At 38.2% G+C, this 19,100-nt stretch overlaps 1 protein-coding gene across 12 annotated transcripts in view; it reads left to right on the top strand.

The window, feature by feature from the left end:
* Positions 1–19,100, top strand: part of LOC5567847 — a 318,832-nt gene that overhangs the window by 161,380 nt on the left and 138,352 nt on the right. For all 12 annotated transcript variants that reach the window (XM_021839898.1, XM_021839894.1, XM_021839895.1 and 9 more), the window contains one exon: positions 8,435–8,626. In XM_021839898.1, the coding sequence (XP_021695590.1) occupies positions 8,522–8,626 (105 nt within the window). In that variant the 5' untranslated portion in view covers positions 8,435–8,521. The remainder of the gene's footprint in view (positions 1–8,434; positions 8,627–19,100) is intronic.

Below are 19,100 nucleotides of genomic sequence, written 5' to 3'. Positions count from 1 at the left end.
AGGAGCAAGCGTCAACGTCGAAAGATCAAAAAGAACTAATCGAACGCGGAACTTTTTCACTTTACTCGACCGATGCGCGAATTGTTTGATCCTGCCCTCATCGCCGACACCCGCTGAAGCAAGCGTCAAGGTCGAAGGATCAAACACAACTAAAGGATCACCTTTTGCATGAAAAGTAACGCAATGGAGGACCTAAACTCTTTGAAATCAATTTCTCGACTAGTTAACTAGGATCCAATCAACGATTTTGGAAGGTTTAAAAAAAAACTTCAGACTTCTGATTTGATTGGTGAGAAAATCGTTGACTGGCGATTTTGCCACGGCCATTTAATGACCCATGATCATTCGAATGCATTCGAATCTACTAAAAGTTCTTCGAACGCTACTTCCAGAAACTCTTCCAGATTTTTTTCAGCTATACTACAAAGTGGTTCTTGGAAGGATTCCTCTATTTTTTATAATATTTACAGGTTCACCATTTATACAGTTTTTCTAGAGTTTCTTCTGTAAACACCTTCGAGACTTCATTTAGGGTTTCCTTCTTAAATTCTTTAAGAACTAACAACGGCAATTACTACAGTATCAAAATTTCTATTCCCGCATCAATACAATTCATGATAAATTACATTCATAAAACACTTTAAAATACTACTGTTAAACGGAATAACATTGATCAGGATGTCTTTCCCAGTAAAGAGCTTGAGTCAACATTTATTGATGGAATATTTGCAATTAATGAATGGTGCTTGTATCCATAAGCTAAAAGAATAAGGTTTTTGAAAAAAAAAAAACTGTTCGAAACATTAATTTCCATGATTGCGAATGGCGCTATCAAATAAGTCTCAAATGAGTTTTGCAAATGATAACAGCCATTAAATTACTAGGAAGAATGCAGTTTTTCTAGGAAATTGTCCAGCTTTATACGTATTTCGCGATTCACAGCGCTCTTATTTTTTCAATAACTCAATTAGTGAATAACTTAGTTTGAACTTCACACTTGGCTTCAGGGGCCATGATTTTGGTAAGTAACGACATTTCCAATATTACTGATCGCTATTTACAATGTTACCCCACATGACCGAAATCAATTAATTGCATAAAACATATTATTGAACATGTTCAAAACTTTCAAAACAACAAAATACAGTGTAGGGCAAACAGGTATAATACGTTCCCCCTAAGGAAAAACTGCTCTATCGCAGTGAGAAATACATTACTTCTATAGTTTTTGGTGTCAAAATGTTATTTACTTAGTTGGTCATGCTCTGCATGCAACTTTTTCTTGCCAGGTAGCTTTTAAAAAGAATAAAAGACGTTTTCTGTAAATGGTCCAAATCTTGTCGTTTCAAAACAAACCGGGCAATATGCCCCTCCCGTAGAAAAAATTCCGCAGCGTTGTAGAAATGTTTGCGATGCGTTTGGGAAGGTCTCCGGAGTAATCAGGAAAACGGTAGAATACTAATGGGAAGTAACATGACGTTTCACAAAATCATACTTGATCGCAAGACGAAGTTTTTCACCCCTATTTTTTGATAAATGTAAAAAAAAGAATAATGTACTAAGAGTTTCTTCAGAACTTCTCTTAAAATATTTTTTTGGAAACTTCTATTCTTCCATCAGAGCTCCTCTAAATTTCTTCATCAGTTTTTTCGTAAAATTTCGGAAGGGTATTATGAAAAAAAAAAATCTTCGATAGATTAATGAAAAAATACGTGATGGAATAGCTGATAGCTCTCTGATGGATATAGAAAAGGGTTTTTTTAGAAAATAAATCAAAAGAAATTGTTGGATTAATCACTGCAAAGTTTGAAGAAACAAATTTTTGATTAAGTTTTCAGCTCAAACGGGTGTTTGGTTCTCCAGATCCGTGCTCTTGAAAATTTGAACTTTGGCTTCGATTCATCTTCACCTTAACCCTTTGGGGCCGGCGCGGTCATATATGACCGCAGTACAAAAAAGGCTGTAAAAAAAGAACCAATGAACAAATGTATATACTGTCCTCGGCAAAGTTGTCCCAAATATACTCTTTTATCAGAGAAAAATACGAAGTATATGCCTTTATGACCTAATTGACAACCTAGAACATCCTGAACATCCTGAAGTTTGGAAAATTAAACTATAAGTACATACGAAGCGTGAAATGCTGTTTGTGAACATAAATGATGTTCAGGCTAGATAATACAGAATTACTCTTTTAACGAAAACACTATTTCACTTGCTTTGCTATGTCCTGGGATGTTCTAGGACGTCCAAACTGTCCTGAAGCACACTCTTTGAAATCTACAACCGTAACAGTAATTGTTTGGGTTAAAAACAATAACATTACAAATTCAAATAGAATCTGCCAACCTCTGAGAATCTCAAGAGCTATTTCAAGGAACGTTTGGGATATTCCAGGCCCTCCAAATTACCCTGGAGTTCAGAACTTCAGGTCTACACTTGTTCCAGTAGTCATTCTCGCTAAACTGAGTGAAGTTATATAATCTACGATGTTTACTGAACCTGGTCACGGATCAAAAGGCTACTTCAAGAAACGTTTGAGGTATTCTAGACCCTCCAAATTACCCTGGAAATCTGTATTTCATGTCTACATTTATTCCAGTAGTATTTCTTGCTAAACTGTGTGAAGTTACATAATCTACCATGTTCACTGAACTTTCGCACGTATCAATAGGATGTTTTAAAGAACGTTTGGAGTATTCCGGGGCCTCCAAATTACCCTGGAGTTCAGAACTTCAGGGCTACACTTACTCCAGAAATCTATCTCGCTAAAATGAGTGAATTTATAAAATCTTTCATGTTCACTAAACCTTCTCATGCATCAATAGGCTGTTTCAAGGAACGTTTGGGATGTTATAGGTGCTCCAAATTACCCTGGAGTTCAGAACTTCAGGTCTACACTTATTCCAGTATTTTTTCTTGCTAAACTGAGTAAAGATATATAACTTACCAAGTTTACTGAACCTTGTCACGGATCAATAGGCTAATTCAAGGAACGTTTGGGGTATTCTAGGCCCTCCAAATTACCCTAGTGTTCGTAATTTCAGGTTAACATTTGTTTCAGTAATTTATCTCACTAAACTGAGTGAAGTTATATAATCTAACATGCTCACTAAACCATCTCATGGATCAATAAGCTCTTTCAAGGAACGTTTGGGATATTCCAGGCCCTCCAAATTACCCTGGAGTTCAGAACTTCAGGTATTCACTTGTTTAAGTAATTTATCTCGCTAAACTGAGTGATGTTGTAAAATCTAACATGTTCACTGAATTTTCTCACGGATCAATTAGCTGTTTCAAGGAACGTTTGGGGTATTTCGAGCCACCCAGATTACCCCAGAGTTCAGAAATTCAGACCTACACTTGTTCTAGTAATTTTCCTTACGAAACGATGAAGTTATTTAATGTTCACTGAGCTTTCTCACGAATCAAAAAGATATTTCAAGGAACGTTTGGAGTATTCCAGGCCCTCCAAATTACCCTGGAGTTCAGAACTACAGGTCTTCCCTTGTTCCAATAATTTTTCTTTCTAAACTGAGTGAATTTATATAATCTACTATGTTGACTGAACCTTCTCATGGATCAATATGCTGTTTCAAGGAACGATTGAGGTATTGCAGATCCTTCAAAATTTCCCCAGGACTTCAGAACTTCAGGTCTATCATTTTTCCAGTAATATTTCCTTCTAAACTGAGTGAAGTTATATAATCTACCATGTTCACTAAACCTTCTCACAGACCAATTGGCTATTTCAAGGAACGTTAGTGATATTCCAGGCCCTCCAATTTACCCTGGAGTTCAGAACTCCAGGTCTACCCTTGTTCCAGTAACTTTTCTCGCTAAAATGATCAAAGTTTCCCCTTTGGGGCCGGCACGGTCATTTATGACCGCAGTCGGAAAATGGCTGTATAAAAAGAACCAATGAATAAAATTTACTGTCTTCGGAAAATTCCTTGCAAATATACTTCCCTGTCAGGGAAAAAATTTAGGTGTATGCCTTAATGTCCTACTTGGCAACCTCGAACATCCTGAACATGCAGAAGTCTAACAAATAGAATAATTAGAATAAAAGTAGCTTAAAATGCCTTTTGTAAATACAATTGATGTTCGTACTTGGTAATACATACCTATTATGTCAAGAAAAACGCCGCTTCACATGCCTTTTCATGTCCTGGGATATTCTACGACGTTCAGGCTATCCCGAAGCTCAATTTTCGAAATTTACAGCAGTAGTTGCTTGCGCTAGAAATAATCAGCGATGCCAGATTTCTTTGGAAATCATTCCGTAGACGAAAAGTGATAAGCGGGGGGAGAGATCCCCGGCATTGCAATTCCGTAGATTTCCGTTGGAAAAATCCGTAAATTACCGTAGAATAATGAGAATTTCCGTAGCTTTCTGTAGAAAATATACATTTTCCGTAGAATTATCTTACGGATCCGTAGAAAGTGCTCAATTCCGTAGATCTACGGAAATTTCCGTAGATCTGGCAACGCTGCAAATAATAATATTTTCAACTCAAACGGAATCTATCAACCTCTGAGAATCTCAAAAGCTTTTCCAAACTATCCTGGAGCTCAGAACTTCAAATCTGCCCTTGTGGCAGTGTTTTTTTTTTCGCTAAATAGAGTTCAGTTATATAATCTACCAGGTTATATAGGGCCCCCATAGCCGAAGCTGTAAAGACGCGAGTATTCATCATGACCATGCTGAGGGTTCCGGGTTCGATTCCCGGTCGGTCCAGGATCTTTTCGTAATGAAAATATTCTTGACTGCCTTGGGCATAGAGTAAAGGGTGTCCACGATGAAATTGCCACACACAAAATTGATTCGCAATATTCAAGTTTTCATCCGATTGCCATCAAAACTTCAGGGATTGAGAAATAACTATTAAACTTCATTTTACCATATTACTCGTATTTTATTTACAGTCCATACGTAAATGCCCGCACCTTGGCCTCAACCCCGGACATGAGATTCTGCACAACCTGTGAATCAACTGTTTTTTGCATGTAAACCCATACTTTCATGGACAACGAAACATATGTGAAGGCCGACTTCAAACAGATCCCCGGCAACCTGTTTTTCACGGCCAAGGATAAGTTCAGCGTTCCGAAGCATGTCCGCACTCAGAAGAGGTCCAAATTTGCGAAGAAATTCCTGGTTTGGCAAGCCATCTGCACGTGCGGGAAGCGGAGTGCACCTTTCGTGACCTAGGACACGATGAACGGACAAGTGTACATGAAAGAGTGCCTCTAGAAGCGGCTGCTTCCTCTCCTGAAGGCCCACAACGTCCCAACAATCTTCTGGACGGATTTGGCCTCATGCCACTACTCCAAGGACGTACTGAAGTGGTATGCGGATAATAAGGTCAATTTTGTGCCGAAAATGTTCAACCCTTCCAACACTCCGGAGCTCCGCTCCATCGAGAAGTACTGGGCGATTATAAAGCAGCACCTTCTTACACACTTAAATTATTTTGCCAACCTCAGCAAACGGATTGCCGAGAATCCAACAGCTGAGATTTCGGTAAAAAAAAATGCCGAATCTCGGTAAACTTTTTACCGAAATATCGTTAAAATTTTACCGAATCTCGGCAAACCAAATTTTTTACCGAGATTTCGGCAAACGTTACCGAGATTCGGTAATGGTTTACCGAAAACTCGGTAAAAGTTTTGCCGAGATTCAGCAAATATTTTACCGAGATTCGGCTGTTGGATTCTCGGCAATCCGTTTTACCGAAGTCGATTGTAGAGTGTGTACACGACCTAAGGTAGTGAAGACAGTCGAGGAACTGAAGAAAGTATGGGTTCACATGCAAAAAACGGTTGATTCACAGGTTGTGCAGAATGTCATGGCCGGGGTTAAGGCCAAGGTGCGGGCATTTCCGTATGGACTGTTAATAAAATACGAGTAAAATGGTAAAATTAAGTTCAATAGTTATTTCTCAATCGCTGAAAATTTGATGGCAATCGGATGAAAATTCGAATTTTGCGAATCAATTTTGTGTGTGGCAATTTTATCGTGGACACCCTTTATCTTCGTGCCTGCCACACTGTGGAAGTACTCAAAGATCACTAAGCTGAGGAGTTGGCTTTGTCCCAGTGGGGACGTTACGCCAAGAAGATGAAGAAGAAGAATCTACCAGGTTCACTGAACTTCACTGAACACTGAAATTCAAATTTATCGTTAAACGCATGTACCATGAGCTTCTCAAGAGTATTACGTCTGTTTGTCTGTGACAGTACAGTAGTGACGCCTCTACACGGATAGTCGTGTTGCACGATTGCAAAAAAGAAGTAGAGCTCGAGATTTGTATGACGATTACCGGATCTTTTCGTAAAGGAAAGAGTCTTGACTTCCTTGGGCACAGAGTATGGGCGCATGCCTGCCACACGATATATCCATGCAAAAAGGTCATTAGCTGAGAAAGATCTCAGGTAATAAATGTGGAAGTGCTAAACTAACACTAAGCTGAGAAGCCAGCTTCCTCCCAGTGGGAACGATATGCCAAGATAAAAGAAGAAGATTCGTCGACAAACACATATATTCAAAACGTGTTTCTACTCGTTTACGCATTTAGACTCTACTGACGTTTTCACAAATTGTTCTCAAACAAAAGGTGAAAAGCAGGGGGGTTGAAAATAGTATATTTTTACCAGAGTGGATCTAGATAAGAGTGGCGTCAATGTCAAAATTGGAACAGCGGCGAACTGTCATTTCCATACAAATCCACGTTCCAATTGCAAGGAGACCTGTCAAAACTGGAACATGACGTCACTCTTGTTTACAGGCACTCTAATTTTTACGTGACATAATTTATGGATGCTTCCCAATAGATGTCGCTAATTATGACTGGAAACTTTGTCGAATACACCATGTTTCGGAAGTGCTTCGTTTCGTGGTTATTAATTTATTACCACTAAATCCTGACTCTCATCGCGTTGTAGATCTTATGTACTGAACATCCCGACAAGTTAGATAATCTAGAACATTCAGAATATACGGTAGATTACAGTTCATCACCTTGTATGATGAACAAGGTTGTTATTACAAGCATAGACTTCAAGTTATGAACTCAAGATCAGTTTGGAAGACCTAGCACCTCCCAAAAAAATATTTGTCATCATTTATTGTTATGTTTAGCATTTTGAGCACCAAAACTATTGAAAGGCGTTCCAAAAACTGTATAATAGTTCTTGGAAAAAATCAGGCCCCAAAGGGTTAAGGAAGGTTTCTCATAGAAAAACGAGAAATTTGTATATTTCTATCGCACATCCTCACAATTAGGGATGTAATCTATAGCAGCGATACGAATTCAAACTAAAATTGCCAAATTCTAATCGCAAGCAAAAAACGATGCAAATGTTTATATTACCTACACTATGTGGGTAAAATGAGCAGCTGCTGGTGGTAAAATGAACATCATGCAAAAACCGTGAGCAAACCAAATATTTTTGAATATGTTTGTTGCCTTTCCGACAATATATCGATTAATGATTGTAACCCATTCAAAACAGAATTCTAAAGGGATTTGACATCATATCATAACGATACTCACCTCACCGAAAAACCTCAAGACCGTCGGGCTACAAGTTACGTCAGTTCAAATTTTCAAAAATTCGAATCTGAAATCTTAGTTTTCGTTTATATTTTCACATCAATTGACCTCCGTATCAACCCGAACACTCCGATGTATGCTCTAAATCATCCGTGCGTGATAAAAATTAATTGAAATTTGTTGGCACTGTGTTCATTTTGCTACTACTTCCCCTAATTTTTTTAAGAACCACGAAAAATGCTTGGAAAATTTGTTGTAAAACAGAGTATGATTTTTTTTTTGCAAAAACACCATATTAATGTACAGGATATAAATATAGAGGACAGGAACCATTAAAAAAATAATAATATGGAAAATATATTTTTAAAATCTCCTGGAATCATTCTGTTTACGAATAGGTTAATAAACATTGGAAGAATGAATATGGGTAACCTATGGTGCAGAAGAATTCCAGTTGGAATTTGACAGAGTTCTCTGCGAATTTTGTTACTAGATAATTTACCTGATATTTTTTCTAAAGAAACTTGCACAAAAAACTCGTGAATAAGATATTTAAAGGGCGTTCTTAGAAGATTTTCCTACAGATTTGGCCAATATCATCTATGAATCATGATCATTTATGTTGTGCACTTAACCTTCAGTTTCTCATTGTGTTCCTATATGTTGTCTTTTCTCATTTGTTTCATAACTGTATTAAATTAAGTAACGTTTCTCTTTTTTTTCTTAACTCCTTTAACAATCCTTAATCCTTACGAACTGCACGCTTCAGTAACCAGATGGAATGGAATGTCTCGATTATCCTGCATGCGCTCAGCCAACCTTATCAACCATAAAATGAAATAACACTCACCACTTTTCTCGATTAATCCCAACAGTTTCCCAATCATCTTGATGCCGACACCGCCAGAAGAAACCATCCCGCCACTGCCCCTTCCGACCTCGTAGCAGGTCGGCGGCTTCCTATGGGCAAGTGCGCCTCTAAACAGCCGGTTTCTGGACTCAACGAATTTGGAAGCTCCCCGTACCTTGCCATCTGCAACCATGATGACATCATCTTCATCAATGTGGTAAGCCCAATCTGTCATTACTTTGTACATTCTTTACATTTCGCTGAAGGCATTTTTCCACTCCATTGAACCGAAGTGTTGCCCAAATGTCTCCATTACCGAACCGAATGGTCATCATTGAATCGATTTGCGTAAAACCTCAAAACTCGCTTTGAAGTAGGTGTGAGAAAAAGCACAGCCTCGAATAATTGGTTCATTATGAACAAAGGAAAACCGCAAAACCAAATCCCATCCTGAAGGTTCGAGACCATTGATTGCCAGAGGCTCAGACCACAGGAAGCGAATTCCTTTGATATGGCCCAAGTCCCAAAAACCACCATCACTAGGGGAATTAAAGAAAATTGAAATTTATCACCACCAAACCACCTTCGCCTCACGCTCTGCCTCCTACTCGGTGGAAACATGTTCGGAAACCAAAAAGTGCCACTTACCACTTGCATCGAATTGAATTGTAGCGATGATTACTGCAGTGGCGTGGCGGTAAACTCGTTGACCTAGTGACAGTGCATGGCCGCGAGACCACATTCATTGGTTAATAAACTCTTGGCCGCACTTGGACCACAACTTTTAAAGTTAACACTGGCCCAGCACCTACCCTGATGAAAATATTATTGAAAAAATAACAAGTTTCATTGCTGAAAGGCCATAAAACGAAAAGTATTTTTAAAAATTTACTTACCTTCTATTCGATTGTTATTACCATTATTATTTATCTTTCTAAAATTAGATTATCTCCATTGGTAAGTTTGCTACTAAATTCTATTAGTAGCTTTGAATAAATTGTCAATGGAAATTTACAATCAAAACAGGGGTCTTCATGTTGTAATAAAAAAATTTGAATACAGTAAAAACAGTAGAAATAATATTATTTATACAATAAAACAGAAATTTTTTTTTCGAGATTTCGCAATAAAAACTTAAATATTTTTATTTGCACCAAAAACTAATGCAATTTATACGAAATTAATTTACTTATGCAACAAAAATGAATTAAGAATAAAAGCAAAAAATATATCAACTTTACTAAAACATTCAACAATTAATAAATAACAACATGTATTGTTCATCATAGGTATGATGTTTGAATAAGTTACATTATTAAATTAATTGAAAATTTTCATCTGGGCAGACAATCTATGGAAATTCTCCACCTTCATCTACTCCGCCGAAGACACCGACAACGTCTGCTCGGGTGGAGTTAAAATTCATTGGAAATTGTCGGTTTTATCGGGCGGTAATTGGAAATTATACGCCATTATCGGATTACCTCAAGTGAATCCATACATTGCACACACACCCCCTTCTTCGATAATGGTGTTCAAGTGGTATAAGTGAATAAAAGCAACGTGTTATTGAAGGAATTCGAAAACACAATCAATCTGACCGCGCATTTCGCTGTCGGCCGAGATCAGACCAGAGAGTCGACGGAAATCAAATTCATTGATTGATTTTGTTTCGCTCACATTGTTGAGCGATACATAATTTGCTTGATGGTCATGGCGAACAGAGAAAAAAAATCGGTAATTCGTGCAATCATCACTTTGAGAGGTGGAGTTCGGGTGCGGGTTGGTAAAACAATTAATGGGCGATAAATGCGTGCAAATTGGATTGCATTGTATGCGAATTTAAGGCTTCAACAACAACAATGGACAGATGGACAACTACACCCACTGGTAATCAGATCTTCATGGCAATTGAGGGCAATTTGTGATCAGGGTCACTGGTTGATATTTCAAAAGGCTTTACAAATTACTGAAAACTGCGTTCACTTTTGAAAGCTCTTTTTATTTAGATTGTGTACAATGAGAAAACGAATATGTTTTATGAGCGAATTTATTACTTTTTTGAGTTTTATCAGCTATATAAGTCTTCAAGAGTTCAAGACTCTTCAAGCACCAAAAAAAACTTTTGTTTTTATATCTCCTTTGTTTTGGCGATTATTTTACGTTCTTTAAAAGTCGTTTAAGCGGATAGAGCCAACAAAACTAATAATAATAATTCATCACGGTCAAAACAATCTATTAAATCTAACAATAATTGTATTGATTTGGTTCTGATTTCGACCACGACGAAAGAAGAGTCTCGTGATGCATTTAGTGTTCAAAGAGAGTCCACAGACACAGAGGAATATCCCAATTCAAAATCATTCAGAAACTTCTTGGTAGTCCATATATTCCCGATCTGGTGATCTTTTCGAATAGACGATTCCCCAACTCTCTTGTTAATTCTATCGCCTAAGGACGAAATGGTCGGTGTTAAGTCAGAGTGGACCAAGTGACATTTTTGATATTATGAGAAAAATGGGTTTAAAGTCTAACGCTCTGTAATTTTTGAACTCTTTAAAATTTTGGTTCAATATTTCTACACGTCTTTATGTTACTTTCAAACAATATGATGTGAAGTGATAATCATGAAAAATCATAATCCAAACCTCTAATAGAACGATTTTTTGATGGACTATGTGTACTTGGTCCACTCTGACTGAACTAAAGACCACCGTTCAGTGAGTTGGTTCACTCTGACTGAACAATTTCTTTGAAAATAACAATCATTTAATGCTTGCATGGTCGAATTGGGTGCATATCTCTAAGATAAAGAGCTTATCAACACCCTTCGACACCAGTATTCTAAATTCTTAAATAATCCATATAGTAAATACCAAAATCAAAGGCATTACGATAGCTTGAAAATTAAAGTTTCGCAGGGTCAGGGCATTGAAGACCAGAAATATTCAAATATGCGTTCAGTGAGAGTGGACCAAGTGAAAATCTTGAGTACCGATCAAAATATGCTGGTCCAATAAACGGGTCCTAGGACATGCCATACATACACCATAGAACTACCGTAAACTTCTATTGGACTCTGAAATTGACTCAAAAAATGCAGTTATCAATCATTTTATTGCTTTTCAACACTTGGTCCGCTCTGTCCGCACAGAAACTGTAGCAATTTATGACCACCCATCCAAATATGGTAAATGGTCAAAAATCAAAATCAAATGCATCGAATTAAGTAATATTTATAAATTTCTATTTATGCATAAGTAGAAGAATCAATCGATGTCAAAAAATCTGACAAATCTCTTGAAATGTTTTTCATTTCCTAATATTCCTCAGCGCGCTGATCATATTCGCTATTATGGTAATAAGCACTTGGTCCACTCCGACTGCATATTTTCATCGATTTTTGTTGATCATCCAAAGTAAATTTGTTACATATCTCTCGCAGTTTACAGCATTCACCAAATCTGGTCAAAGTGAAACGTAGGTAAGGTTATTTCGCATCTAATGAGAGAACAATCCAAATTTTCCAAGTTTTGTACTTGGTCGCCTCTGACTCAACGCCGACCAATTGTCAGTCGAATATCATAAATCTGAATATTTTTAAAATCAAGGCGAAGATGCATCGAAGCCGAACCTCGAATTTTCTGGATCTAGAGAACCTAAGAATCGTTCGCGCTGAAAATTTGATAGATTGGTTACCGCCAGCAAGTGACCGATGAGTTAAATTTCCAGCATAAACAGTTGTCTGGTTCTGTAGATTTGTGCTATTGAAAATTTGAGGTTGGGCTTCGATGCATCTTCATCTTAATGACGTTAGGTCACATGATTGTTATGATGAAATAGTCATCAGACTGAAAAAAATGTTAGACAAAACAGTCGTCAGTCGAAACGACCGATGGATAGAAAGGGTGATTTTGCCAATAGGGTTGAAAGCAGGGCTTGAAAGCGTCAATGAAAATAAAGAGTGTCGAGCGACTTTCACATAAATCCTTCCCTCACAGAAAAAAATCCGTTCTCGTATCCGTGAACAGCAGACGTGAACTCGTCAACAACAAAAATACACCGTGAACTAGATCATGTTTATGTGACCATTTGTGGTAGTTCATGGTGTATTTTTGACAGTTCACGTTTTCCAGAATTCTTTTTTGAGCGTGCTCACTGTCATCGGACGGCGAGACAATGACAGAGACTTTTTTCAAATTCTCTTTCATTTTCCGTCGCTATGGATTGTGACGGAAACGTAAACTTGATAATTTTTAGTTTATTATCTGGTATGATTGTTATTTATATGGCTGGAATCATGGAAGCATATCCACTTAACTTATCAAACACATTTACTTCCCGAAATTCTCCAAAAAAAGATAGAAATTTGAATAGTAAAACAACAACAAAATTGCTCTCATGAGAGCTCCGTCATTGCGACGTGATGAAGGGAGTACATGGAATGTAGCTTCGTCTAGTGACAGTGAGAAGACTCGTTTCGTCAGTGTCACAATTCCGTCATGATACAGCCTGGTTGAAAGACTAAACGGTATTTCGAATGAAACAAACTGAAATGGAAAGCTCTGGATGGCTGTTGAGATATTGCTTTGATGAAAATTTTTAAAATCGGAATAACATCACTATAACACCTAACCTCCAAAATAATCACATTTCCTTCTTTTGGGAAATAATCCAGCTTGAAACCATGGGGCATTTTCTTCAGGAAATAAAATGGAAAGGTAATTTATATAAATAAAAATGGGATGGTGTTTGTTTGTCTCGATTTTTTCTTGAGAAAGGATTTACATGATTCTTCCACTAATGGATTCCTCTAGGGTTCAGACATGTTTATGGGATAGAAAGGTTAAAAAATCCATCGTAATAGCCGGAAAAATAGAAAAATTATTCATATTCAGACCGTTTTTCAAAATAAATTTCAGAAAAACTCTATTAACAGTCGTCTTTGAATACTACATGAAATTTGATAAATGGATCTTCAAGTTATTCCATCAGATTCGCATAATAAAATATCAGGAGCGAGGTGGTCCTTTCTGTTTTCTCAAATTGGTGGAGCCCTCGTACGCCAGCTAGCTAAACAGTTTGCGAGAAAGCCCATTTTTTGATAAATATAGGGTATTTCTTCACGTTATATGTCTCATATTTCGCTTGGAACACATAGAAAACTTAGTAGCATCGAATAGAAAAAGGATATAGCTTTCATTTAAAGTTAATAAAAAATCTTGAATTTTGTTAGAAAAATCGTTTTTTCACCATTAGCGCACCGCTCGTTTTGAATTCTGAGATCACCATCAGAAAGCTGAGGAAAAATTGCGTAAGATAGGCTACAGAAACTAGGTGAGCAATGGTATTTACCCTTTGAAATGAACGATTTTCTAAATCATGTTCTACGATTTTGACGTATATGGCGAGTACAATCAATGCAAACATTATTTTTTGAACAACAAAGAAACAAGTTTTCAATCGTTGGTGTTTTATTCGAGTCAAGTGAAGAATAAGAGTATTATTTTGAGTTAAATAATCTGTCGGCCATCTTGGATTTTTAAGCCATCTTAGTTTTAAGTAGTACACTCCAACCTCTTTTTACGACCGTTTTTTTACCGACGGTTCTTTTTCCGACCACTTTTTTACGACCGAAATTCAGATTAACGACCGTTTTTATAAATGATCATTATCTTGAAAAGTATTCAAAATAGAGTATCATGATGTTCAGCAAAATTGTTCAGTAATTCAAAGGCTAACAGTGAATGGTGGTCATTCAATTGCGGAATTCTGCCACTAGGTGGCGCTAGTGAGCATGAAACTTTTGTTTTGCGGATAGCTCAGGATCCTGGCCACTTAGAAGGATGGCGTCTTCGGCAAAGTTATTCAGTAGCTCAAGGACTATCATTATAAACGCTATGAGGTTCAAAATTCTGCCACCAGGCGGCGCTAGTGAGCATGAAACTTGTGTTTTGCGGATAGCTCAGGATCCTGGCCACTTAGAAAGATGGCGTCTTCGGCAAAGTTATTCAGTAGCTCAAGGACTATCACTATAAACGCTACGAGGTTCAAAATTTTGCCACCAGGCGGCGCTAGTGAGCATAAAACTTTTGTTTTGCGGATAGCTCAGGATCCTGGCCACTTAGAAAGATGGCGTCTTCGGCAAAGTTATTCAGTAGCTCAAGGACTATCATTATAAACGCTATGAGGTTCAAAATTTTGCCACCAGGCGGCGCTAGTGAGCATGAAACTTTTGTTTTGCGGATATCTCAGGATCCAGGCCACTTAGAGAGATGGCGTCTTCGGCAAAGTTGTTCAGTAGCTCAAGGACTATCATTATTCTAGCCAAGAGATTCGAAATTTTGCCACCAGGCGGCGCTAGTGAGTATAAAATTTTTGTTTTCCCGATAGCTCAGGATCCTGACCACTTAGAGAGATGGCGTCTTCGACAAAGTTGTACAGTAGCTCAAGGACTATCATTATAAACGCTATGAGGTTCAGAATTTTGCCACCAGGCGGCGCTAGTCAGCATGAATCTTTTGTTTTGCGAATAGCTCAGGATCCTGGCCACTTAGAAAGATGGCGTCTTCGGCAAAGTTGTTCACTAGCTCAAGGACTATCATTATTCTAGCCAAGACATTCGAGATTTTGCCACCTGGCGGCGCTAGTGAGCATAGAATTTTTGTTTTCCGGGTAGCTCAGGATCCTGGCCACTTAGAAAGATGGCGTCTTCGGCAAAGTTATTCAGTAGCTCAAGGACTATCATTATAAACGCTATGAGGTTCAAAATTTTGCCACCAGGCGGCGCTAGTGAGCATGAAACTTTTGTTTTGCGGATATCTCAGGATCCAGGCCACTTAGAGAGATGGCGTCTTCGGCAAAGTTGTTCAGTAGCTCAAGGACTATCATTATTCTAGCCAAGAGATTCGAAATTTTGCCACCAGGCGGCGCTAGTGAGTATAAAATTTTTGTTTTCCCGATAGCTCAGGATCCTGACCACTTAGAGAGATGGCGTCTTCGACAAAGTTGTACAGTAGCTCAAGGACTATCATTATAAACGCTATGAGGTTCAGAATTTTGCCACCAGGCGGCGCTAGTCAGCATGAATCTTTTGTTTTGCGAATAGCTCAGGATCCTGGCCACTTAGAAAGATGGCGTCTTCGGCAAAGTTGTTCACTAGCTCAAGGACTATCATTATTCTAGCCAAGACATTCGAGATTTTGCCACCTGGCGGCGCTAGTGAGCATAGAATTTTTGTTTTCCGGGTAGCTCAGGATCCTGACCACTTAGAAAGATGGCGTCTTCGGCAAAGTTGTTCAGTAGCTCAAGGACTATCATTGTAAAAGCTATGAGATTTAGAATTTTACCACCAGGCGGCGCTATTGGGCATAGAATTTTTGTTTTGCGGATATCTCAGGATCCTGACCACTAAGAGAGATGGCGTTTCCGACAAAGTTGTTCAGTAGCTCAAGGACTATCATTATAAACGCTATGAGGTTCAGAATTTTGCCACAAGGCGGCGCTAATAAGCATGAAACTTTTGTTTGCCGGATAGCTCAGGATCCTGGCCACTTAGAAAGATGGCCACTTAGAAAGATAACCGCAAAACAAAAGTTTCATGCTTACTAGCGCCCCATGGTGGCAAAATTTTGAATCTCATAGCTTTTATAATGATAGCGCTTGAGCTACTGAACAACTTTGCCGAAGACGCCATCTCTCTAAGAGGTCAGGATCCTGAGCTATCCGCAAAACAAAAAATTCTATGCTCATTAGCGCCGCCTGGTGGCAAAATTTTGAATCTCTTGGCTAGAATAATGATAGTCCTTGAGCTACTGAACAGCTTTGCCGAAAACGCCATCTTTCTAAGTGGCCAGGATCCTGAGCTATCCGCAAAACAAAAATTCTATGCTCACTAGCGTCGCCTGGTGGCAAAATTTCGAATCTCATAACTTTTATAATAATAGCGCTTGAGCTACTGAACAACTTTGCCGAAGACGCCATTTCTCTAAGTGGTCAGGATCCTGAGCTATCCGCAAAACAAAAATTCTATGCTTACTAGCGCCGCCTGGTGGCCAAATCTCGAATCTCTTGGTTAGAATAATGATAGTCCTTGAGCTACTGAACAACTTTGCCGAAGACGCCATCTTTCTAAGTGGCCAAGATCCTGAGCTATCTGCAAAACAAAAATTCTATGCTCACTAGCGCCGCCTGGTGGCAAAATTTCGAATCTCATAGCTTTGATAATAAAAGTCCTTGAGCTACTGAACAACTTTGCCGAAGACGCCATCTTTCTAAGTGGTCAGGATCCTGAGATATCCGCAACTGCCTGGTGGCGCAATTTCACTTAAGCAGTGTTGCCAGCTACGAAAAAAATTTTAAACCCTTCATGAAAAACTGGATTACAGATGAAGAGTATTGCTATGTTGCTAAGCATCATATTTTTCTGTTCCGCTCAGGTTCGATGGTTTTGATCTTCACTCTATTCTTAGCTTAGCTTAGCTTAGCTTAGCTTAGCTTAGCTTAGCTTAGACTGACTACACATATCAATGGTTGCTATTCCGTGATTGACCGAAGTCAGTGAAAATGCACAAAGAATCAACTAGAAGTTCGGCTGGGATTGGCCATAATCTTCTTCAGTGTGCATAATTCAGTGCCTCTATTTATACATGGTCAATAACGGCGCCGGCCACGTCCTTGCAGTCAGGTGGGATTGAGGGAAGGAATGTTAGTGTGTAATCTTTGCTATTTGGAGACCGTGTTTGCCTCTGCATCTCCACAAAGGTTACTGGGAGGGATGTTTGTTAATGGGAAGGATCGTTGGGTCACAGGATTCACTTTGATAAGCGATTAGACCATGATAAATAATTATTTGTGAGATATAAACATGCTTATATGTAAATATAATATTTTCATTTGATATGAACAACATCTATGTAGAGAAAAAAATATGCCGACACTTGATGTGACGAACATTTCAAAGTTTGTTGAATAAAGGGAACCTTTTGGAAGTCTACACTTGAAGTGTCGAACCATTCAAAGTTTTTTTTAATTACAAAAATAAAGGTAAAAAGAAGAAAGTGTTTTGAATAGAAAAAAATAGACATAAATAATTTATGAATCAGAGTTTATGTCGACACTCACAGTGACGAACCATTCATATTTTTTTGAAAAATCATATTTACGTCTCATCATTGTAACGATTAAGGGTGCAATCATACATATTTTATAGATTAGAAACAGTAGCATAAAACGAGCTCACCAATTGATCCGTCATCCTTGAGCAGCAACAATCCTCTTTGAACTTCACTCGTTTAATAGGCTATATAAAAGCACTCAGATAAAATAGGCGTGCAACCCGTGAGGGAAAACAACTGACGACTGCTCGGGCTTTCTTGACGCACTGCCCAGGAGCAAGCGTCAACGTCGGAAGATCAAAAAGAACTAATCGAAAGCGGCACTTTTTCACTTTACTCGATCGACGCGCGACATGTTTGATCCTGCCCTCATCGCCGGCCCCCGCAAGAGCAAGCGTCAAGGTCGGAAGATCAAACACAACTCCATGCCATGGAATCGGAAGACCACACACTACAAACGCGAATCTCTTTTCGCACTCGCGCCACGCGGACCGAAAACAATTGGTCTTGATTCCATCGCTCACCCTGCAAGAGCATGCTATGAAATCGAAAGACCACACACTACTCAGTTTTGATCTTCACTCTATTCTTCCTAAAAAAAAAAAAAAAAAGTGTTGCCAGCCACATGAACATTTGTGATTCGGCCGACTGTATGGCACGCAACACTTCCTTCAACTTTGGTGAACATTCGGTATCGTTATCTTTAATTTTTTTTGGTATTTGCATATCACACCCCTATAAAATTGGCTCTTTTGATAACAATCGATCAGTGTTGCCATCTATTACCAAAATATGAAAACTTGAACGGCCATTTTGAAAAGTTCTCAAACCATGCTTCAACTTTGCCGAATATGTCGAATCAGTATTTCCGCATCTAGACGTTGCATTTTTCAAAAACATAATTATAACCCTGATTTTTTTTACGACCGATTTTTTTTACGACCCCCCGATAACGGTCGTAAAAAGAGGTTGGGGTGTAGAATGAGTTTTCACCTTATTAGCACTCATCATGTTGAATTTTAATGCTACCGTTACACTTACTCTTCTTCTTGTTCTTCTTTTTCCTGACATTACTTCCCTACTGGAACAAAGCCAGCCCCTCAGCTTAACTAGCTTCAAAAACAAATTATCAAATACGATTTTTTAACGCTTATTTGCTATCTGAATGATTATTCTGCATATCTTCGATTTGAAAAACAGCATTAATTCTTTCATTTAGTTGGTCTAAAACCTATGATCGAAATGAACAATAAGTTGAACAGCTGAGATTAGATAAGAAATAAAGAATGCTCAATTTACGTAACTTAAAAAGTTGAAGGAATATCATTATGATGTCATCAGCAAAGTTAAAGATTTAGACAATATGAACAAGTTTGCTAAAGACAGTTTATGTGTAGGGCTTTCCTATTTTCAGATACATCGTTAATAATTTTTCGTCAAAAAATTCAGTTTAGTCAAACCGTTATTACTTTTGAACTCGTGATTGGAAAAATCTCTCTAAAATATATGTTGAAATTCAAGTTATGTCTGACGTGCTGTGAAAATTTCGTTCAAATCGGTCCACTAATAACTGAG

This window comes from Aedes aegypti, chromosome 2 (assembly GCF_002204515.2).
Source record: "Aedes aegypti strain LVP_AGWG chromosome 2, AaegL5.0 Primary Assembly, whole genome shotgun sequence".
Lineage (NCBI taxonomy): Eukaryota > Metazoa > Arthropoda > Insecta > Diptera > Culicidae > Aedes > Aedes aegypti.
Note: the sequence above shows the minus strand (reverse complement) of the source record. Positions and strands in the feature narration are given on the sequence as shown.